We start from the raw sequence: 25,116 nt of genomic DNA on the forward strand, positions 1-25,116 counted from the left end.
CCTCTGCGTGCTTTAAGGCATGCATACATGCTGCTTTTATAAATATCTATAATTGTTCGTCCATTGTTAAAAAAAATAAATAAAATTTAAAATAAAAAAAATACAGAACATCGTGAGACCAAATAAATAAAAAAAGCTATTACAGTTATTTCCCACTGCTTTTAGAAATATGTATATATTTAATTATGTAGCTACATATTTTTAAAACTACAAATTTGAATTATTCTTATTTTATAACTTTTCCTGTTCTGTCTTTTAAGCCATTTTAATCACATCAGTTTCACAAAACAACCACAATAAATTTGTAATTCAGTCATTTTAAAAAAACAAAAAAAACAAAAAAAAACTTTGGCCTGTTAAACAATTTGAAAAACCTGTGTGTGACAAAGTATGTATATTTTCTTTGTTGTTTTTATATCTGTAGAATCTTTACAAACGTTACCCCCATTTTACGCTACTGATTGGATCAGTCCACGTTGGACATCAGGAAACCAATAAGAAATCAATTCTAAAACTTTCCTTTTGTCTCTCTATCTTTTAATCATCTAATTAGTAGATGTAGTTAATTTTGACCCCCACGATGCACTAAGAGCCTGGTTCCACCTCCGTCAGTTGTGTGTTTTACCGGATCAGACTCCCGGTAGCTCCGCGGTGATGATCAGGTGTGATCGTCCGGTCAGGGGGCGTGGCCCGCCGGGATCAGGCGGGGGTGGGGGTGGGGGTCCACGGTGACTTTATTCTCTCCAGAGAAGGCAGCAGGACAGAGGGAAGATCTGGAATGTGTCTGAGAGCTGCTCTGTGACGGACACCAGGAGGAGGAGGAGGAGGAGTGGCTGCTGTCAAGGAAAATTACCTGGAAAATTCCTCCCATTTTTCTCCTACAACAAAAAGAAAGAAAGAAAAGCTGCTGCAGAGAGATTTCAGCGCTAAGAGGAAGGTAAGACGCTTTTCCTTCTCCCTCCCTCCTCCAGCTTTACTCTCTGGCTGAATGGATTCCAGTTCTGCTAATGGATCATGATGCTTATTTCTGACTGTGTTTTATCAGCTGGAGGAGGTGGAGATTGTGTGTGTGTGTGTGTTTAATTAGGAGGCCAAAAAAATGCTTTATTTGCACCATTTTAAAGCTAATCCAAGCCTCTGTGTATTTCTTGCATACAGGATAAAAGTAAAAATGTTTAATATTAATTTAAAAAAAAAAAACAACCTTAATTCAGATTCCCTTCTCCTCAACAGGTAGGCCTCATTAATACACAGATGGGGAATTTAATATTAATTTTTAATTAATTTAAGAAAAATAATCACTGATTTTAGCTGTAGAAGGCTCAGAAATTAAACCTCATGATCCTCTGAGGTGCTTTTAAGTGCTCCTCAGTGGGATAAAGGCAGATCAACCCAGCATCCTCAGGGTGATGGAACGTAATGATTAAGAGGTGTTGGATTATGAACTTCAAGGAAGGACTTTTATTTTGCCCTCAAGAGACTGTGCAACATTTTAGAAATGGACTTAAACTGTGCAGTAATTCATCATGCCAGTGTTCCTCCTCCAGAGACCCGACACAAGGTGTTACGGTACAGTGTTTGTAGAAACAAATGATGTATGAACTCTGCAGTGGCCTACGCTGGCAGCAGGAGAGCATGCTGGGCTTCACTAGATGGATGTGGTGTCACAACCCGAGGGAGAATCCAGGATTTTTATTGTTTCAGAAGAGAAATACTGCAGATTTTTAATTAAAGCAGCCATTTTTGACAAGACGTTTGTGCAGAATTGTACTTTTTGTGCTTGTTAATTAGCCAAAAATAGCCTTATTCGGATATCCTCATGGGCCCTGATGTGCAGGTAGATGCACTGACTCAAAAAAGCCCAAAAAATAGGAGTTCAGTTCATGGATATGGTGTTGCAACCTAAGGGAGCATCCTGGATTTCAGCTTTAAGATGAAAAATAGGAGAAATCATTAATGAAAATGGTGATTTTAGCCATTTTTGTCAAGGTGTTTGTGTAGAATTTCATTTTTTTGTGGCTGTTAATTAGCCAAAATTAGCCTTTTTGAATATCCTCCATCCATGGATCCTTATGGGAACTTGTGATGGACATTTTGTCATTAATCTAACGATAAATTTCACATAAAATAGAAGTAGTAGCAGTAGCTGCTCTTCATCTCTGGAACATTTCATCTTTTCATGCAGTTCACAATTTAAAAACTTTAAAATTGCTGGTGAAGAACTGCATGTTCTTGAGCTTTTTATTCCAATTTATAGTTTTTTATGCTCATTTGTGCCTTAGTGTTGGTATTTCAGTGTATCTGTTGGACTGCTATTGCTTTGGTTTAACTTTTGATGCATTTACATTCGCTCTGTAATTACATTAGACTGTGATTTATTGCTGTAGTGAGGAGTTTCAGCAGCATGACAGTGCAGATAGACGCACTGACTGAAAAAGACAGAAAATACAAGTTCGCTTGATGGATGTGGTGATGCAACCTGAGGGAGCAGCCAGGAGTTTTATCATCTGAGAAGAGAAATACTTTGAATTTTAATAAAAATGGTGATTTTTAGCCATTTTTGAACAGGATTTTCTGCAGAATTACACTTTCTGTGACTGTTAATTAGCCAAAATTAGCCTCAATATGATGTGTTCTATCCATGGATCCTTATGGGAACTTGTGATGGACATTATGTCATTGATCTAATGATAAATTTCACATAAAAATAGAGGTAACAGCAGTAGCTGCTCTTCATCTCCGGAACGTTTCCACCTTTTCATGAAGTTCACACTTTAGAAACTTTAAAATTGCTGGTGAAGAACTGCATGTTCTTGTGCTTTTTATTCCAATTAATTGTTTTTTATGCTCATTTCTGCTTAAGTTGTGATATTTTAATGTATTTTTTTGGCCTGCGACTACTTTGGTTTCCATTTTGATGCATTTAAACGTGCTCTGTAATTAAATTAGACTTTGATTTAGTGCTGTAGTGTGGATTTACAGCAGCATGACAGTGCAGAGAGACGCACTGACTGAAAAGAACAAAAAAAAAAATACAAGCAAGCAAGACCATACAGCTGAAAACAATACCTTCCGTAAAACGATGTTTTGTCGGGCGGTAACAAGTTAACTTGATGAATGTGGTGTCACAAACCAAGGGAGGATCCAGGATTTCAGCTTTAGAATGAAAAATATCCGAAATTTTTAATTGAAATGGTGATTTGAGCCATTTTTGACACAGATTTTGTGCAGAATGACACTTTTCATGGCTGTTAATTAGCCAAAATTCATCATCTTATAGGACATACTCATTGGCTCTGATGTGCAGATCTATGCATTGACTCAAAAGAACAAAAAAAAAAATCTAATTCAGTTGATTGATGTGGTGTCACAAACCAAGGGAGCATCCAGGATTTTTATTGTTTGAGAAGAGAAATGCTTCAAATTTTTTAATAAAAATGGTAATTTTAGCAATGTTTGAAGGGGATTTTCTGCAAAATGACACTTTTCATGGCTGTTTATTAGCCTATTACGCTTTAATCATGGTATTTTTACCTCCGCCAGGAGGTTATGTGATCACCGGAGTTTGTTTGTCTGTCCGTCTGTCTGTCCGTCTGTCCATCTGTGTGTGTGTGTGTGTGTGTGTGTGTGTGTGTGTGTGTGTGTGTGTGTGTGTGTGTGTGTGTGTGTCTGTTTGTCTGTTAACAGCATAACTCAAAAAGTCATGGACGGATTGTCACCAAATTTTTACAGGATGTCCGGAAGAGCAAGAGTAAGAATCGATTAGATTTTGGAGGATTTTTTTGAAGGTCGAAGGACAATTGAGAGATGGCGGCCATCTCTCAATTGTCCTTCGACCTTCAAAAAATTCCTGGATCCAGATGGTGATCCGGATCACCTCCAAAATCTAATCGATTCTTACTCTTGCTCTTCCGGACATCCTGTAAAAATTTGGTGAAAATCCGTCCATGACTTTTTGAGTTATGCTGTTAACAGACAAACAGACACACACACACACGGACACACACACAGACGGACAGACAAATGGCATGGCGGAGGTATGCGCTCTCAGAGTGCTTTTCTAGTCTCGTCTTTATGTTCTGTCCCGTCCTTAGCGTTCTGCATTCTCCTGAGCATTAACGTGGCTGATTGAGTTGTGGATTTGGAGAGTGGCAAAGGTGAGCACACCTTCATCCAAGCCCCCGGCTACTCCATGGATGATTTTAATTCACTGGTTCAACAAAGACTGGATGAGCTGCTCTCTCAGCGCACCTATGAGAGATGGCCGAAATGTACAGAGTCCTTCAAAAAAATCCTGGATCCAGACGGTGATCCGGATCACCTCCAAAATCTAATCAATTGTTACTCTTGCTCTTCCGGACATCCTGTAAAAAGTTGGTGACAATCCGTCCATGACTTTTTGAGTTATGCTGTTAACAGACAAACAGACACACACACACACAGACGGACAGACAAACAAACAGACAAACGGCATGGCGGAGGTATGCGCTCTCCGAGTGCTTTTCTAGTTATGTACTGTTTTACCTGCTATTACTTTGGTTTAACTTTTGATGCATCTAAACTCTCTGCTCTGTAATTAAATTAGACTTTGATTTGGTGCTGTAGTGAGGACTTACAGCATGATGACAGTGCAGAGAGATGCACTCAAATGAAAAGTTCAGTTGATGGATGTGGTGTGGCAACCTGAGAGAGAATCCAGGAGTTTTATTATTTGTCATGGGAAATGCTTCAGATTTTATATGAAAATGGTGATTTTAGCCATTTTTGACAAGGACTTTATGCATAATTGCATTTTTGTGGCTGTTAATTAGCCAAAGCTAGCCATGTGAGGATACCGTCCACCCATGGGCCCTCATGAGAACCTGTGATGGACATTTTGTTATTGATCTAATGCTAAATCAGCTCATTAAATATGCATTCATTACGTGAGCAAGAATAAAAGCAGCATAAAACATGAAAGAGACTCATAAATTAGTTTCTTTGCAGCAGAGCAGGTTAGAGAACCTTCATTTCTTCATGATTAGTGCCTTACAGATCATAATAAATGCACATGGATGCGTCTAAATCAAAGTAAACATGTTTCCATGTGTTTTAAAGTGACAGCAAACACAAACACACATGCTGCATGGACAAAACAGCACCAGGAAGTCTGGTTAACATTGTCCTTGTGATGATAATGCCGTCCATCGCTATGAGCTGACACTCTGATTGAACATGCCCACGGTCAGACTGAATTAAGCCGGCTAATATATTCGTTCTCGCTCCAAAACAAAACCCTAATTATGATTCCAATCCCAGATTTAATTGGCCTGACTATTTTTTTTTTTTTTTGCTTTTATAATGGCCACTCGGCTCGTGAAAGGAAAGTTTCTTCAAGGGCAAAAGCTTTCCATGAGATCCCACTAATGCAATAATAACCTGAGCGGGGCCACCCTTGGATTTTGGATGTAAATTAGAGCATAATGACGTTCCATGATAGCTTTTAATCGAATCTTATCTGCAGAAGCTTGAGGTTTTGGACTGGCGGCTGGTCAACTGGTGAGAAAACACCCTCAGGTTTGCAACTCCTAATCTCTACACTGTTTATTTGATGTCAGAAAACCAAACATAAAGCAGAAAAGTAGTAAATTCTAACATTTGAGGAGCTTGAATGAGGAAATACTTTGGATTTTGCTTAATAATTGACTGAAATCAGCTGATAAAGTCTCTTTCTTCAAGCATATGGATGATACATACTTTCATTTTTTAAGTCCATGGATTAAAAAGTGCAGTAGTCATATTATCTCTCTTCAGTTTTTGCAGCTGGGGAACATTTGCATTTCGTCTGATAATTTCCTGGAGATAGAAGGAGGGGGGAAAACATGAATAAAAAACGTGGGAAAAAACCTCCCAGGACGGGGTTTTGATGGGGCGGGAAAGCAGTCAATAATGGAGCCGACTGAAAAGGTCATTTCACGCATCCTACGCCACTTCATCATTTTGTCACCTTGCCTGCTTCCCGTCCCTGTTAATGCTCGAATGAATGAAACATGAAGTGCAAATAAGCGCTGAAGTGTTTTGACTTTGGAGATTAAGCCACAACACATGCAAATAAAAATCCAATGCGTGTCAGCCAGGAAGCTTCAGGACATGAATGTGTCACCGGTCCCCAGACCCGCTGCTCTGGTTTGTGACTCTGGGAAATTTGCCTTTAAATCCAGATTGCACAGTCTGCAGACATGCAACACAGGGCTGCTGAACAGGGATAGACTGGTCGATTATCATAGCCAGTATTTTGCATTTTTCTGATTATCGGTGTCTGTATTTTCATTGACTATTATTGATTAATTAATTGCTCTACTTCACCTCTGATGAAACCTCGTCTCTGTGTAGTCTCAGAAATATCTCTCAATCAGAAACTGAATAAGAAACACAAACCAGGAAATTAGCTTCTCTCACAGAGGCTAATGTTATGCTAATGGATAGCAGCTAAGTTAGATTAACCTGAAACAGAGTCTGGAAAACAATAATTGATAACACTTTAAGATTTAGATCTTAGTGGACAGTAACAGTGATAGAAGAGTGGAAAAGGAGAGCGTCCCGATTTAATCTCTCCTATGTCTATTTAACATATTCAGCTGTAGTCACCCGTTTCAATGAAGAGCCCTAGTTATGAATGACCAATTCTCTATTATCACAAGCATTTAAACATTCAATTTAATGTATATTGGGTCCAAATATCAGTTATCAGCTTGTCTGGATTACCGATGATCGGCTATAGACCTACTGTGTTTATACTGATCAGAAGGTCAGAGGTTCAAAGCCCGATGTGGCCACTGTTGGGCCCCAGAGCAAGGCCCTTAACTCTTCCTCAAGGGGGCGCTGTACTATGGCTGACCCTGCGCTCTGACCCCGATTGAGATATGCGAAAAGTAACATTTCACAGTGCTGTAATTTGTGACAAATAAAAGCAAATTATTAATATAATTATAGATATATTCAGAATAGACGGACAGACTGATGATTGGGGCTGATATTTTGTATTTTTGTTATCTGTATTTTTATTGACTGATTATTGATAAATGCTCTACTTCAGGTTTGATGCAGTCTCCTCTCTATGTCTGTCGTCACTCTGTGGTCTCAGAAATGTCTCTCAAGCAGCAGAATCTCAACAAGAAACACAAATCGGGAAATTAGCTTCTCTGGCTAAATCTATGCTAACGGCTGGCGGCTAAGATAGAAGGCAGCCACAGATTAGGCTGAAACAGAGTCTAGGAACAATAATTAATAATGATTTAAGATCTGGACTTTAGTGGGAAATAAAAGTGATATAACAGTAAACAGTAAGAAAAAAAACCACACATATGAGCAGATCCCAAGTGTGTGTAGTATATGTATATATTAGGGATAGATCGATTCTTGGCCTGATTAGTGAGAATGCTATTTGGCATTTTTCCAATCATCGGTATCTGTATTTTCATTTACCCATTACTGATAAATGAAATGCTCTACTTCAGGTCTGATGCTGCTTCCTCTCTCTGTGGTCTCAGAAATGTCTCTGATGCCGAAACTAAATAAGAAACACAAACAAGGATATTAGCGTCTCTCATAGTAGCTAAAGCTATGCTAACAGGTAGCAGCACAAATGACCCTAAAATAGAATCTGGAAAACAGTATTTTTAGATATGAACCCTAGTGCGAAATAAAATTGGTAGAACAGTGTAAGATGAATAAAATATTGAAGAACAGCAGACATAACTGCAACATCAGTCTCGGTTAATCCCACATAAACAGTCCTAATTTGATCTCTCCTATTTCTATTTTACATATTCAGTCATAGTCACCCTTATTTAAAAAGAAATCTAGTTATGAATGACAGGTTCCCTGCTGCTAAACATTACATTTAATGTATACTGGTTCCAAATATCGGTTTTCAGCCTTTCTTGACCCCAGTTATCGGTCCAACAACCCCTTCATAAGTCGATCCCCAGTGTATATATTTATCAGTTATCTTGCTTCACCTATGCTGAATTGTTTCTACCGCCTCGGGTCAATGTAAATATATTTCCGGCTTGGCTCTTTTCACAGCAGCAGTCCTGAAACACTGGTGGGCTGAGGAGGAGTAGAAGTTGTTAAAGATGAGGTTAATCTCTTTTTCGCAGGCACTTGAGCACACTGTGAAATCGTATTACGAGCCAAAACGTATTCCAAACATCGTCGCCGTTTAAGTTATTCTTGCTGAAACAATCCCAGACATCCACTCTTCCGCCTTTTTCTCATCTTCAATTCCCCCTCTGGCCACTGAAAAATCCCGACATCGAGTGTTTATTTGGGGGGGAATTTCGTTCCGCCTGTGCAGCGAGCAGAAGCCTTTGATCCTGCACGAACATGTGACAAGCATGACTCTGCTCTCTCCGAGGCTTTATCGCTGGTCTATTTATTTTTTTGTCGCTTATCTCAGCCGGTGACATCCTCCATCTCAGACACGTACACCGAGAGCAGGAATATCAGCTGCTGGGAAATAAAGTGACCTCCTCAAGGTTCAATTCTGGGCCTGTCATCCGAAGCATGAGTGAAAGAGCAGATATCAGACCTTCAAGGAGGCCCGGTTTAATGTCTTCCTTTAAAAAAAATAATCTCTGCTGTCATTTATCTCTGTAGGCTTGGCTGGATTTCTCATAATGATACAAATGCCTTTTATTTTTTCCTCCGAGCATCACTTTTTTTCACTTGTGGCATCCTTCTGTTCTGTTGATTTTATTGCACCTATAAGACATTTTTGCCAGGTTCAGCAAAGGTTAAACAGAAATCAGTGGTAGTCATTTGATTTCTTACTTGCAAAAAAAGAAAGAATAAAGACAAGAAGGCTGCAGAGTTTTGGATAAAAAGGAAAGTGTATTGCCTCTGTTTTTCCTCAATGCAGCTGTAATGACGGAAGAAGAATTTGCACATAAAAAGAAGCATGTTGCCAGAAAAGAGGCCATTAAGTCATATTTTTACCCTTTTAATCATAATGGGGTGATGTGTAATTGCCTTTTTTTGAGCAATTTACATTTAATATGCTCTGTCTCATGTGCTCTGTTTTGATTTGTTCCTTCGCTGCCAAAGAAAGAGCAGCACTTAAGGAGTAATGAGCCTGTTTTGGGAGTTTATAAAAGCCCACATTCGCTAATGTGTTAAATATACTTTATCTCTTTTCTTCTTTTAACAGGTTTCCTGCAGTAAAGCGCGGCTAAACATGACATCCCTCATCCGTCAATGTCTGCAGCTTAAAAACTGAATATTCATCACTTTTATTAAGCTTTCCTGGACTAAATATGGTAAACTGTGGCAGCGTTGCTCTTTCAAAATATGACATCCTGCCAAGGAACCCCGACCACGTGATCAATGGAGTGTTGGCACGAGGCACTGCATCTACAAATTAGCTAGAGGAGCCGTACATGCAGCAGGAGAAGCTTTTGTCCTCTGCACTGGGAGGAGCAGAACAAGGCAGAAGGTGGACGCTAATTGAGGAACAGATGTGGCGTCAGTCTGTGAGACACTTGACAGCTTAATGCGCCCAACAGACTACAATGGTTCCAGTCAAGAACGTGAGTGGCTTCTCTGCAGATGACCGATGCCCCAACTGCAGCTCTGCCGTCTACCCCGAGGTGGACGTAGCCAAAGCGGTGGTTCTGGGGGTCGTGCTGCTGGTGTTTGTGGTGTTCGGGGTCCTCGGCAACATCCTGGTCATCCTGTCAGTGTTGTTCCACCACCAGTGGCGCTCGGTGACGCACTACTTCATCGCCAACCTGGCGGCCGCCGACCTGCTACTCAGCTCCGCCGTCCTGCCCTTCTCTGTTGCCTCCGAGGCTCTGGGCAGGTGGGTCTTTGGCCGGTTCTTCTGCAGCGTCTGGGCCGCCCTGGATGTCCTCTGCTGCACCGCCTCCATCCTCAGCCTCTGTGTGATCTCCATCGACCGCTACCTGGCCGTTAGTTACCCCCTACACTACCCGGCCATTGCTACCGGCCGGCGAGGCCTGACGGCAGTGGCGGTTCTCTGGGGGGTCTCGGCGGCGATATCGGTCGGGCCTCTGTTTGGCTGGAGGGAACCCGACCCAGAGGACGAGACGGTGTGTAGAATCACAGAAGAACCCGGATACGCCTTGTTCTCAGCTTTAGGGTCTTTTTATATACCGCTGGCCATCATCCTGGCCATGTACTGCCGCGTTTACACGGTGGCCAAAAGAGAAACCAAAACCCTGAGAGAGGGAAGAAATGGAGACAGAGTGGAGGTGGAGGGCGTGATGCTGAGGATCCACAGAGGAAATTCAGCTCAGACGAGGAAACCAGAAGAAGACGAAGGAACGTCAGAGCGAAAACGTTCCTCCTTCATCCCACCGAGGCTGCTGAAGTTCTCCAGAGAAGAGAAGGCAGCCAAAACTCTGGGCATCGTTGTGGGGTGTTTCATTCTTTGCTGGCTGCCGTTTTTTGTGGTTTTACCCATCGGTAGGTACATCTGAACCTCTGCTGCACTGACAGTTTGCTCCTTCCTGTGTATCGTTTTAGACTCAAGCCACAAAGTGAAGTTTTTCTGAAAGATAAATCAATAATAATCTTAATTCTAAAAAAAACAGGAGTTGTTTTGATAACACTTAATGATATTTCAAGTGTATTTGAAGGTCCTAAATTACTTTTCTGTCAATCTAGATTAAAAATGTCGTCATTATCGTAAAACACAATTTTTTTAAACTAAACTACAAAGAAATAAAGTTGGTGACCAATTTGGTGTATCAACCTAATTCCAAAGTTATATTTATTATTTGATACATATCAAGATTAACTGTTACTTTTTACACTATTTCATGTTTTCATGTGCAATAATTACAAGAAAAAATGGTATTTTGTCTAAAAACATAAAATATTGTAAGCAAAAATTAATTAAAACCAATGTTTGAGTAAAGTGGGCTTTAATATTTCAATTCCATTGATGATTCCTGTGAAGAAGGTAATAAATCTCTAACATCTTTTTAAACACTTTATGATCAGTTGTTTAACCCTCGTGTCATCCTGCAAGTCAAAATTGACCCGTTTAAAGTATGAAAATGTGGAGAAAAATATATATTTTCAAAGCGAAATTTTTCATGTCCACATTTTCAACATTTTTGGGAACATATTTTAACATTTTTTGGTGGAAAAAAGAAATATTAAAAATGTTTCTTAAGAACATGCACAAAAAATCAACCAAAATCCAGTGAATTCTGCTGGATTTTGGTTGATTTTTTTTGTGAATGTTCTTAAAGAAAATATTCCAAGTTTTATTGATATATGTGGAATCACTTTAGATATTTTTGGGATTTTTTTTGGAAGATTTTTACTCATTTTTTGATTATATTTACAAGAATTTTTTGCCAAATTTGGTGGACTTTTTTCAATAAAATTTTTAAGGAAAATTTTAAAGAATTATTGGAATTTTCTTCCTGAAGGTTTTGCAATTTTTTTGCTGAATTTTTGGATTTTTTTCAGACAAGGAAACAATATTTTTTGGTGCCCGTAAATGAGGACAACAGGAGGGATAATAATCGGTTGGAAATTGAAGCTAAACTGTGAGAAAAAAAAGAAGTTGGAGGCCAGTTTGGTGTATCAATGAAAACAAATTACATTACAAAATTACAAATGTGATTTGATACATCTATTCATATTAAATTTTACTTTCCATTATTTGATGTTTTCAGAGACTCATTAATTAAACTGCAAAATGAACAAGGTTATATTTTACCAACATTTGTTTTTTAAACACTTGATCTGTTGTATAATCATAATTTCAAAAATTACCATTAAACTGGGAATTAAAGTGGATGGGCAGTGTAATATATCAAGAAAATTACAAAATTATTATTTGATACATATCAATATTAGTTGCCACTTTCCATTGTTTTATGTTTTTACGTGCATTAAAGCCAAGAAAAAATGTAGTATTTTGTATAAAAATACAAAATAATACAACTTGAAACCAGTGATTTAAAAGCACCATTTTAATTACACTGATTATACACACTACTTTATGATTGTTGGTTTGTGGTCAATTTGGTGTTTAAATAAAATTACAAAATTATTATTTGATACATCTATTAATATTAACTGGTATTTCTTACATTATTTGATGTTTACATCTGCAATACATTTTTATTAGGTCTAAAAACATAAAACAATACGATTTTAAAGCAGTGATCTGTGTAAAATGTACACAAAATTTTAGATTTACTGATTATACTGCAAAGTGAACAAGTTCTTCTGTCAGTAACATCTTTTTTAAACACTTCAGGAAGTGATTAAAAATGTTTTTTTGGCTCTAATGTTTCTGACACAAAGTAAATCTGATGATGAAACATAACTTTCAGAGCTTTTAATGATTCATCGACTTAAAATTTTAAGAAAGTAATATATTCTCTGAATGTAAAAGAGGATATAAATTATTCAGAAATTATTTGATGTCTTAATCTGCCAAGTTTCCTTATGCAGGCTGACTCTGTAAAACACACAAAATGTTAATTAAACTTTTAGCAGAGTCAGAGTTGAATAGAAATGAATTAATTAGGGGTTTTTGCTGCTGCTATGGTAGATATGAGCTCCAGTTAACAATATCAGGAAGCTCAGGAAAAAGGCAAATGCCCACTAAGCCAGATATTCTGAGCTTTATCTGTAATAAATTATACCTACATTTTGTCCGACACTGTCACAGATGGTGATAACAGAGATGTTATCAGAGATGTAAGAGAGGACAGAAACCAACCGCTGCCAGGCCTAATCTGAAATCTTAATTGCTTCTGAAATAACTCTTGTGACTTGAGTGAGATAAGTGAGTGGACCAGTGTGGATTTAAGAGTAATATTCAGTCAGCAGTTACCTCCAACAGTGTGAATTTACTGCTGAAACATCCGTCTGGTCGCACAGACTGGAAGGATTTATAATAAGAGATGGAGGAGATGTGGCTGAAACACATTATCCGGGTAAATAGTTTTCTGTGTGTGTTATCTTTTAGTGTTTACATTCATAACTGGAAATATTAAAGGCCCTGAGACTAGTTGAAATGTACACAAAAGGCCTGTAATACCAAAGACTGTTCAAATATAGGGATTAACTTTACACAATAAGTATATCTGAGTTATTAGAATGGGACAAAACAATAATAACATGCTTTTCCAGGAGCAGTCAGTTGTAAACACTGAAAAATAATGTTTGGACTCAACGGTTTGTGTCACTTTTTTGAATTTCTTGTATTTTTTTTAGCCATGGCAACTTTTAAAGATGAAATTAAGTTCAACCAACAAACATTTTTGAATTGAGATAATTGTTTTTTTCCTCTACAGTAAAAATTATTGATAAAACAATAATAACCAGCTTTTCCCAGGGCATTTAGTTGTACTCTCTAAAATCGATAATGCTTGTGTTCAAAAAATTGCAGTTTTCCTTGCCTTTTTTGAGGCAACTTCTAGAGATGAAATTGAGTTCAACCAACAAACAATTTTGATGTAAGGGAATAAAATCCTATAAAATGTAAATTCATGACAAAACATTAATAGCCTGTTTCTTCTAGGAGTTTTAGTTGTACATTCGAAAAACATAATGTTTGGGCTCAAAAAAATGTTTCCATTAAATTAAATTTAAATTAATTTAAACATTATTATGCAAACACAACTCATCAATCAATGTTTGCAACTTAAAAGGTTTGTCTAAATAAATAGTTTTTTTCTTTTCTTGCAACCATGCATGTAATTCAGTGCCTGGACTAGGTTCCTTTAACTACTTTTTTTTTTTACAGTCTTCTGTTGACAACTAAGCTTGGTAGCAGTTATGATTTATAAAGGTTGACTGATTACAATGTTTGTGATCATTTTTTAATGCTGTCAAAGTGTATTTATAACTGATGAATGGTAAATAATTCAATAATGATGGTAGAACTACATTTAGCTGGTGTTGCATCTTACTGTTATGGGTCAACTGAGCAGGTCAGAGCCCATGTTAGTGTTAATGGAAACGTGTGCTTTCCCATCAAGCATCTGTTGGGAAATAACATCTTTTAATGAATAATTAATGGATACCTTTCAGCTGTGACACTTTCCTGCTTTGCGCTTGTTATATGTCACTGTAAAGTTTATATTGGGGAGTGTCTACGTTATTGCCGTTATTGGTCAAACAAAACAAGCAATTTAGAGACGCTCCCTGGGGGTCTGTAGGTCTGTGATGGGTCTGTTTTACTGTTTCCTCACATTTTCTACTATAATCTTTATGTGCTGCAATGTCAGCACTGGGGGACAAAAACATTCAGTTTAGCTCAGTCAGATCTCATAGAGGCAGTTTGGCTGCAGTCAGACAAATAAAATGATAAAAACAATGACAATAACACAACACAGTGGATTTCATGAGTAAGAATAAAGATAAATAAACATACTAATATACACCAATCAGGCCTACCATTATGAACACCTGCCTAATATTGTGTTGGTCCCACTTTTGCTGCCTAAACAGCCCTGACCCGTCAAGGCCTGGACTCCACTAAACCCCTGAAGGTGTGCTGTGGTATCTGGCACCAAGATATTAGCCAGAGATCCTTTAAGTCCTGGAAGTAGCGAGGTGGGGCCTCCATGGATCAGACTTGGTTGCCCAGCACATCCCACAGATGCTGGAGTGGATTGAGATCTGGGGAATTTGGAGGCCAAGTAAACACCTCAAACTGGTTGTTGTGCTCCTCAAACCATTTCTGAACCATTTTTGCTTTCTAGCATGGCGCATTATCCTGCTGAAAGAGACCATCAGGGAATACTGTTCCCATGAAAGGTCTGGGACAATGCTTAGGTAGGTGGTACATGTCAAAGTAACCTCCACATAGATGGCAGGACCCAAGGCTTCCCAGCAGAACGTTGCCCAAAGCATCACACTGCCTCTACCAGCTTGCCTTCACCAGCTTGCCTTCTTCCCATTGTGCATCGTGGCGCCTTTTGTTGTCAGGTAAGAGACGCACCACCGATCCACGTGATGTAAAAGAAAACATAATCCATGAGACCAGACCACTTTCTTCCATTGCTCTGTGGTCCAGTTCTGATGCTCACAAGACCATTGTTGGTGCTTTCAGCAGTGCACAGCGGTCAGCATGGACACCCTGACTGGTCTGCAGCTATGCAGGAACAAACTGATGCTCTGTGTATTTTGACACATTTCTATCAGAACCAGCATCAACTTTTTCAGCACTGTGAGCAACAGGAGCTCATACATTGGATCAGATCACATGGACCAGCCTTCCTCCCCACATGCATCAATGAGCCTTGGTCGTCCATGACCCTGTGGCCGGTTCACCACTGTTCCTTCTTTGGACCACGTTTGATAGATACTGATGACTTCAGACCGGGAACACCCCATAAGTTTTGGAGATGACCCAGGTTTCTGGCCATCACAGTCTGATCCTTGTCAAACTGGCTCATATCCTTACACTTGCCCATTTTTCCTGCTTCTGACACAACTTTGAGGGGCAAAATGTTCACTTGCTGCTTAACATATGCAACCCACTAACAGGTGCCATGATGAAGAGATAATCAGTGTGATTCAGTTTACCTATCAGTGGTCATAATGTTACACCTGATCAGTGTATAGAGTAAATACATTTACATTATATAACATCTGTAGATAATGGAAAAAGAAAGACGTCATCATGAAGCGACTATGCAACAAAAGGACATTTTTCACTACAAGAACTTTTGGGACGGTTTGAACTATTGAGCATGTTCCGATTGCAAGAACCACCTTTGTAGAACCTGTTTCATTTAACAAACCTTCATTGTTCTATTTCCTATGTGCTAATAGAACTCCACTTACATCCAGGGACTAATATTTGTTGTCATTTTTGTGCGCTTGAAGCGTTCACACCACAACGGAAACAGAAAGTCTCAAACAGTCAATAACGGTTCTGTTCCTTTAAACATCCTGTCATATTTCTATATAGACAACAATCTATGCAAAATCAGTATCTTTTTCTACTTATGGACAAATCTGTACAACAAGCAGAAAAAAATCTTTGCAATATTAATACTTCACTACCAGTATTTCCACTCATGACAGAATCTGTCCAATACCACCGATATGTGCGATATTGGTATTTACACGTCTAGAGGAATTTGGACAACTGAACTAGAACTTTATTATTTTATTATTTTTATACTCTTATTTCTTGCATTGTTTTTGCACTATCCTCTTTGCTGCTGTAATTGTGCAAATTTTCCCACTGTGGGATCAATAAAGACTTGTCATATTGTATCGTAATAGGCAGTTTAGCATGTTAGCATGCCAACATTTGCTAATTAGCATTAAACATCAAGTACATCTGAAGCTGACTGGTTTATTATAGGTTTTACAGGTATTTTAACATACAATGTAAATGTTAGACAAATCAAAAGTTACAGGATCTCCTAAGAACGCCCAGAATTTTGTTGCAAATGTCATGGCAACCCATTCAACGGGTGTCTAGATATTTAACTCCGTGAATGGCAGCAAGTTCTGCTGGCATCCATGCATGTCTGTGCAAAAGTTTGCACCAGTTTATCCGCTACATGTTTTGATTGTTCACTGCAAAGCAAAAGTAACAAACTAAAATCAGCTAGCTGACACACAAGTGGACTGACGGACCAACATCCACAGAGTCATGCTGGCGCTGCTGAAAACATGAAGTGAGCCTTTAATATGCAGATCAGACAGAAGCCCTCCTGCTGAGGCCCGAATCATAATGTTGCTTGATGATGTGGAGCCTTTTTGCTCCATGAACACAACACCAGTCAGGGCCTTTCTCCTTCCCCGCTGAGCCTCGACTCTACCGTTTGTGTGTCTCTGAGAAGACACATCAAGAAATTCAATTATGAGCAACCAAATACAACAAATAAAACACAGCATTGTGGCAGAATGGGCTTCCACTGTGACATGAAATGGAATGAACCGAACTATTGCTACCTCCTATGAAAGCTATTATAGATAACAAGCATGAGCCTTAATGGGCTGCAGGGCTGGGAGGCATCCTCAGTCAACCTGTACCCTCCCCCCGAGGCAGCCAGTCATGGGAGGATAGTTATGCATTTCAATTGAGACAGACCTTCACAGCTCACAGCGCAGCACTCATTCCAGCTCTCAGGCAATGATAGTCTGGGAATCTCTGACTGAGGGTTTTGAAAAGCAATGATTTTTTTCTCCATGCATTCTCCAGAGCTCTTCAGATGAAACGCCTGTTTCGTGCTGAAGCAATTGCTGGTCGCTGGAGCAGCAGCATTGTTGCGCTGGCATCAGGTCTGTTTGTTGGAACAGCCCATGCAGAATGCTCACTGAGCAGAGAAAATGAGGTGACTGCACCTCATTTTAGCAGCATGTAGTGCAAAAAGCTGCTGAGAAGCAATTGTGCTCAAGAAAATCAGACCCGTGTCCAGATTTCAGCAGCTTTAATTTTCTAAAACCACTCCACAAATGACACCACCAGGTAGCCATTTATCAGGCACTCACTGCTGTCATTTTTTATGGATCATTGTGGTTTTATAAGACTGATTTGGTCATCAATTTATTTTTTGTCAGATGATCTCTGGATTCCGTGCTTCAAGACAAACCATATACCTGAATTGAAGTGTTTTTCAAAGGAAATTTCTCAATCAATCATGCCCAGATTTGGTGCATAATAGATCTGGATAGCCTCAGAAAAGTTACTTTTTTCTCTCTGTATCAGAAAATTGTCCTACCTGGTTTCCAAGTTCTTGTTAAATGTGAAATATTGTATGTAAACTGGTGCTGGTCTTGTATGTGTTACAATAGTAAGAACATTTAGAAGATGCAAACATAAAATTCTCGCAGTCATGCAAACTTTTGTGGTATTTCACCAATGCTTGGTGACATAAAGTTGATCAAAAATAGTCCTTCATCCATTAACTAATAATGTAGATGCAACTAAGTGGATGCGATTATTAAACACCTTACACTATGTGTATTATTGGTACCCTTTTTGCCTTTCTTGGAAACAACCAAAAAATCTGTACATTTCATGTGTATTCAATGAATTGTATGTATCCCTCAGCTTTAACTTGAATTTCGAATGCATTTTCTTCCCAAAATACAATTGAAAGGCTAATTTTACAAATATTTTCCACCCTAATTTGTTGCCATGTTGGCTTGGAGTCTTCTTCTGTGCTTTGCTGCACGTCTTAGTGCATTATCCCCATTAGACTGTATTAAAAAATGGACATAGCCTTCAGGTCTGGTAAGGTTCAATCAACATGGAAGTGGCTTAAACCTAGCCTAGCCATGCTAGATCCCATGTTTCTGATGGCACAAGGGTCTAGGGAAGCTCGACAGGGAGGGAGGCGGGCTAAAAGGTTGTCTATCAAATCCCTCTGCAGCAATTGGGTAGGTATACAACCAATCAACGCAACGAATAGGCTGACGTAGTTCCGAGAGCACCGGCGGATCGTGGCTAAGTCCCATTAGCTTCCCAACCAGCGGAGCCGCGGAGCCAACTGATATATTAAGGATTTGCCATATCCCGTCGGCATAAGTCCAAATACGTCTTTCTTCTCAATGAAACACTTCAGTGCTGTCCTTTGTTTATTTTTCAAGTTGAATTTTAGCTTCAAATCTTTAAGGGCTGTGGCCAAAGCCGAGTCGAAAGATAACTGTTTATTGTGCGCCGGTTGTTTCTGTCAGAATCGTCGCACCTCTGTCGTCACTTCGTTACGCCCGCCTTCTGACTCTACACTTCATGGTGATTGGTCCGGCCAGTTTTAGGAGAATCCAGCCTCGAGCCTTATGGAGGGTAACTAGACCCTCCCTGGCAGAGAATTAAATTCGTTGCCGTGTGTTGTCTAGCGCGGCTAGGCTAGCTTAAACCTGCATTATTTCTAACTGCCAGTATAGGGCAACTCCTCTGGTTGCAAAATGAAATGTAGTTATATTGAAATCTAAGTAAAAATTACTCTACTTTCCCCTTGTTTGGTTGCTTTATTGAACTTTTCCCTAAAGAGTTTAGGCATAGTAAAGTTTAGTTTCAAGAACTTAAAACATGGTGTTTATTTTGTAAATTAAGGTGCCATTTACAGTAAAACAGACAATAAAGGAGGGCATTTCTTAGGGCAGAGCTGCCTTCTGATTAACAAGTGGCTGGCGTATTTTCATGCAGTGTCCTTGAGTCCTCTGTTAGATTCAAACCTCGCTCTTTATGTCTGGATTTAAAACCAGAAAAAATAAATACATTTCAAACTCAAACTTCAAAACTGTAATCCACAAACCAATTAGTTGGTGTCACAGTGGCTGCATCTGTCTTAAATACAGTCTATGATAAAATTTAAACTGGACGCAGGAAAGTGTGTTGTGTTACTCCACTAGTTGAAGATGCACTCACAACAGCATTGTTCCACAGCACTACGAGTGAAAAATCTGCTCAAAAATTCCATATGGTTCCTTCCAAATGCCCCAATAAGAGCTTGTTATCATCAGAAAAAAAGTTTCTGTCTGCAGGGATTTGCTACCATTTAGCCACAAGAACAGTGATGTTGGTTAAGTCTGTGATGAGAGCTGAGGAATTCATGTTGAAGGTGTTTGATGGGGTTGAGGTGAGGTAGTTTTGCATAGAAACATCAAGGTCCTCCACACCAAAGAGGGAATGCTGTCTTGTTGAAGCAGAAAATAATCTGTTGTCACAAAGTTCATATATCATTACAAATGAATGTGGTGACATTAAAAGTTCCCTACATTGGAACTAAATTGCTCAACCATAAAAAAAACAGGCACGGGCCAAAGGTCACAAAATATGTGGGCGGCAGAAGTGCTGCTTTATAAATAAATACAGTATAAATGTATTGAAGGACTTTAAGTTTAAAGGCAGTGGCAGATGTATGGGTAAGTGATTTCTGCTTCTACCAGGACTTCCTCGACTGTCCCTTAATGCAATTTTTGGATTTCTGTCACCTTCTAGGATCCATCTTCCCATCCTGTAAGCCCTCTGAGACCATCTTTAAGATCACCTTCTGGCTGGGTTACCTCAACAGCTGCATCAACCCCATCATCTACCCGTGCTTCAGCCAGGAATTCAAGAAAGCCTTCCACAACGTTCTGCGCAGTCGCTGCCTCAGGACTGGGGTGCCAAACGCCAAACCACCAGGGAACATCAGCGCTCATTCGTCCAGTCCAGGACGGACATCCGAGACATCCGTCCAAAACTGTGTCAGTGTTTCCTCGTGGTCTTGCTGCAGGGTTTTGTCAACGTCCTCGTCATCCGTTGACGGTCCAGATCAGGTTCAGAGTCCCCAAGTGCAAAGTAAGAGTCTGCTGAAGTCATGGTGTTTCTCAGCGAGTCGACCTCCAGAAACACAGAACACCAACGCTCCCGGATCGGCTAAAGTTTTGCATCTTTCTCTTGGAATTACTGGCGAGGCTGTTTGACTGGTGTGTTGAGGAAACTCTGTGCATCTAATCTTCAGTTTCCTAAGGACAACATTTATACATGTTTCTCCAAGGCATCAGGTCTGCCTGATAATGTATTAAAGCCAGAGCAGGGGGAAGATAATTCTATCGCCTTAGAGCTTAACAAATGCCTGAAGTGTCAGATGAAATATTATTTGGAACATGAATAAATAATACTCATCTGAGCAGCTCTTGAACAAGACGCTAAATGTCAAAACGTTCAAGTGGAGCTGCTTAGTACCCAACAAGCAGAACACTGTGATGTTCGATTGCACAGCAAGAGACTTCTGGGAAAAAAACAAAACCTCTTTGGCCAAAACATTAAAGTCAAAAGCTCGTTTGTCTCCAGTATGGACACAAGGATAGAAAGCGTAATCATCCGAGCTTGCCAAGGAATTAAAGAGATAATAGCAATCTTGAGGAAATGACATTGTAAAAGAACTCCGGAGACGTGATTTCTTTTAACATTAGTGGTATTTCTGCAGATTGCACGCAAGCCCTTCAGGGTAAAAACACTCAGAAGTCCTCGAAATAATTATCATTCACCGGCAGCTCTTAGAATGTGGAAGCTGCTGTAGGAGTTGTTTTTTTTTTTTTTTTTTTTTACAAGTGTGACCTCTGTTTTAAAGGGAACTAAACACTTGCGAACATCTGTCACAGAGAGGAAAAAGTTAGAAATTAAATATATGAGCTTATATTTGGGTTTACGGTGAATAACGGTACAGTTAAATCGAACAGAGAAGTCCTCCATTTAACCATTCTGAAGCTTACAAAGTTTGTTTTTTTTGTTCAGGCTCTATGGAAGATGTGTTGAATAGACTTCAAGCGTTTTACACCATAGCTTGTGGTGTTCAACGAACAAATGAAAATGTGTCAGATGTTTGTTTTTTTTCCCTCTCTCAGTCCCGATGAAGGACTGTTCGTGAATACTGGTTTCCTGCCAATGTGATGCTTCAGAGCTGTTCTTTTTTCCTCACATGCCAGCACTCAAAAATGTTCTGGTTATTTAAAACTGATGCATGAGCAATTGTCTGATGTGTTTATTCATCTGTAAGCTGCATTTGCTGATTTTTTTGACCACCACAGGGGCAGAAACAAAACTCTCTAAAGCTGATATGCACTCAGCCCTGGCATATTATCTCCTTGTGATGTTGTTGTGGCTAATGTAAGCAAACACTTGTCTGATGCCACATCCAGCAGATACAGAAGAGCATTAGCATCCATTTAGAGTCAGATTATTGTCCATCCAAGGAATCAAAGACAAACATTAAATGCCTACTAAATGTCTTCATAGCTTTATTTTGGTCTTGAGAAAAATATCTGACCCTAAAACCAAAACAAAGATCTGTTTGGGAGTCAGTTCATGTTCTTGGTTCCTCAATTGAACAAATTACAAAAAGGGCACTATTTTCAGACTCTGAAGTAAGGCAGTTTGCGACACAAGTGGCATTTAAACCAACCAGTGCTGATTAAGCTGCCTGTCTGACAAACAAAGAACATACAAAGACAAATGTGTCTGCAGTCGTAAATTAGATATCAAAGGTTACCAGCATTAATTTTAAGGCATTCTAAAGTTTTTTGAGACGTGGGTTGACATAACGTGTCAACTTGACCGGTCAAAATGTTCATATCATGATGCCAACAATGTTTGCACAAATGTAAGCCACTGTTAGAAAGCAAAGTTTGTGACTAAATGTGGGATATGCGATCCCAAATCAGTAAATATCTTCACATGGTTGACTAACTGTCTGCTCTGTGTGTGCTAACAAAAAAAAAGAAGATGTTTCCACACAGCCTTTGCTTTCTGAATGGAAAATACAATGGGTTCTACCAATCATACAACACTATTCTAGGTAAACCTCATAACTAGCTAAATATCAACAATCTTTCTCCATCGCTGATTCCAGCTTTAAATTATTGAATTAAAAATAATCCCAAATACAGCCTCTTATTTTCAATGTTTCCACAATGGATTTCTACCGACAAGTACTGAAGTACTGCATTAGCAGCCTGTCCTCAAACAAAAAACGACCACATAGGTCATCTGTACACGCCCGTATTACGACCCAGTGTTACGTTTTGACGTATGCAACCTCTAGCGGTTGAGTAAATATCGACACTCTGGAGTCGCAGGTGAAACGTCACCATGAACAAACTTTTATCTAACACTATCCCTGTCCCTATCCCTAACCCTAACCATAACCATAACCATAAACCCGTGTTGGGAAAGTGAGGAAAAAGCCGTTTTTCGACGGAAAAGCCATTTCGTGAATTAAATCCCGTAATGTGTTCCTTTTCCCCGTAGGGGCGCTAACGTAAATACGCTCTCACAGGTCATATTCCAGTGCACGTTACATACGACCGATGTGGTCGTATGGATTTGAGGACTTGTTGGCATTAGAAAAAGTTACTGGAGTTGGTCAAATTTGAGTTCTGTACTAAAGGCAGGAAGCTTTTTTGTTTACGCTATGAAACATGACCAATACCAGCTGATGTTAAAAAATAATGATAACTTTCTTGAAAAACTATTTCTGAAAATGATCTGTCTCCGCTTTTTTTTCCTCATAGATGTACAAAATTTTTCTCATTTTCTTCTTATTTATTTGCTTCTTTTCTTCACATTTAAGCAGTTGGCCGACACCTGTTTTTTTTTCTGGCTTCTTCTGTTACAGTTGTGTGCAACGTCACCTTGATCTCCACCTACTGACCAGACTATGCAGCCTAGTTTATTCATTCCAAGCAGTTAACAGTTGGAAACAAACCTAATTCATGTTTTTCTTTCTCGAATCTATGTAACATTTCAAAACTTTACATTAAATTCACTTGACAAGTACATGCAAACATAGGTATGTAGTAAATATATGGCATCTCTTGTGCCTGCTGTGCTGCTTTTGTGGTCGAATTTTTACTGACTTTTACAATCTGACTTTTGGCATTTGTGAATGCCGACTTTTGGCATTTGTGAATCCCAATTTGTATCTCAGTCAACCCTTAAAAATCAACCTCTCAACAACAAGCAACAATATACATTCTCATTGGAATTACTTTTTTTCTTAAATTCTCATTAATTGGTTGAAGGTTTGTCTGTAGTTGTTGATTAAACTAATAAAACTCGTCCTCTGTGTATAAAAATTGCATATTTGGAGACATTTCAATGAATATAAAATTAACCCTTCTTGCCTTAAAATGACAATAAAAACTGTATGCTACTCAATGGAAAGTGTTTTAGCCATACATGAACTGGAAACTGATTCTGAAGATGAATAATGTTTCCCAAAGCTCCACCCTGCAAGTTGAAAAGATTGCTGTATTAGGTTTGGTACATACAAAGTCCAGAAAGTCTGAATCCATGTTTTTGAGACTGTCATCAGTACATTGGATTTTGACAATAACTGCTTATTTTAGTCATGATGTGTCTTCTAATATAGAAAAACCACCATATGGACATGGTCAAACAGCAAAAACGGACTTTAAATCTTCCAAATCGGAGGTTGGAAAATTAATTTCTATTTGTTGACTCCTAACTGAACTGTGGGTTTTTGGTATTCAGCTCACTGAAGTCCAGTAGGACCACCTTTGTCATGCATAGGAGGTGGACAAACTATGAAAGGTGTCACCATGAAAAGAATATTCGCTTTGATCACAGCTGCAATTAAAGCTACAAAACAGATTATAATTTTATAAAGGTTGCAAAATTATCATGACATGTGCCAACACTGTCCTCTCATCAATGCTGGCAACGCTTTAATGAATAAGCATCTCTCCAGCCGGCCAAAACAATAACTGAAAGCTTTTCAAAGGGGAGATTTCACTGCAGGCTGATTGTACTGGCTTGCATTATGCTCTCTGGCATGCCAACACCAGTCTGTGTCTTCACTGAGGTGACACTTCATTTTGCTAATTAGCAAAACAAATCCCCACCACATCACACAAATTCACCAACAAACATTACGCAGTCCAGCATCGAGATAATGTGTTTGTGTCATTAAAAACAACACGTTTCAGGTGTCTTATCTTTTCTTTAAAAAAGTTGTCACAGGGTTCTCTTTAGCTATTAATCCTTGGCTTCCTCCTGTTACGAATTGTTTTTCTTCACTGTGGCTGGATTAAAGGCATTTTCGTACCCTGCAGACATCATAGTGGCGATGATGAATACCTGAGAAGGCTTATCTGCAAAACGCAGGACGCAAAGAGACAACAAATGATTTGTCGTTTTTACAGTCACCGAAGGTCAGGAGGTAATACAATGAGGGTTTCTTCATGCTACTTTGCTTTTAGCAGGATTTATACTTTAATGTCTGTGTTTAAGCTCTGTAAACTCCCACATTTGACATGACTGTGGCCACTAAACTATTGCGGATAACTAATAAACATGCAAATTTTTGAGAATCAAGCCGCCATTGACTCCATGCTGCACTGCTTTGGCAAGAACGAATGCAAAAATATGCTGAATCTTAGCGCATGTTATCATATGTTGCCTTAAATCTTTATTGCTTTACTGTAACAGCACAAAAACAGAACATTTTATTCTTATCTCCAACCTACACAGTCAATCCTTTTATTTAACTTTCTTGCTCAGACTCACACTGCAGGTGCTTCCTTCTATTGAAAAGAAAAGCAGGAACCTTGTCGACTAATGATTCATAACACAATATCCGTGCGAGAAGGGGGCACTCGCGG

At 39.1% G+C, this 25,116-nt stretch overlaps 1 protein-coding gene across 1 annotated transcript; it reads left to right on the forward strand.

The window, feature by feature from the left end:
* Positions 1 to 759: 759 nt before the first annotated feature.
* Positions 760 to 24,829, forward strand: adra1ab (adrenoceptor alpha 1Ab). The gene is made up of 3 exons (XM_022205541.2): positions 760 to 937; positions 9,191 to 10,467; positions 19,949 to 24,829. Exons 2-3 carry the CDS (start codon positions 9,552 to 9,554, stop codon positions 20,413 to 20,415), a joined length of 1,383 nt encoding a protein of 460 aa, XP_022061233.1. The 5' UTR covers positions 760 to 937; positions 9,191 to 9,551; the 3' UTR covers positions 20,416 to 24,829.
* The last annotated feature ends 287 nt before the right edge of the window (positions 24,830 to 25,116 follow it).

The sequence above is a fragment of the Acanthochromis polyacanthus genome, chromosome 18 (assembly GCF_021347895.1).
Source record: "Acanthochromis polyacanthus isolate Apoly-LR-REF ecotype Palm Island chromosome 18, KAUST_Apoly_ChrSc, whole genome shotgun sequence".
In the NCBI taxonomy this organism is placed as follows: Eukaryota; Metazoa; Chordata; class Actinopteri; family Pomacentridae; genus Acanthochromis; species Acanthochromis polyacanthus.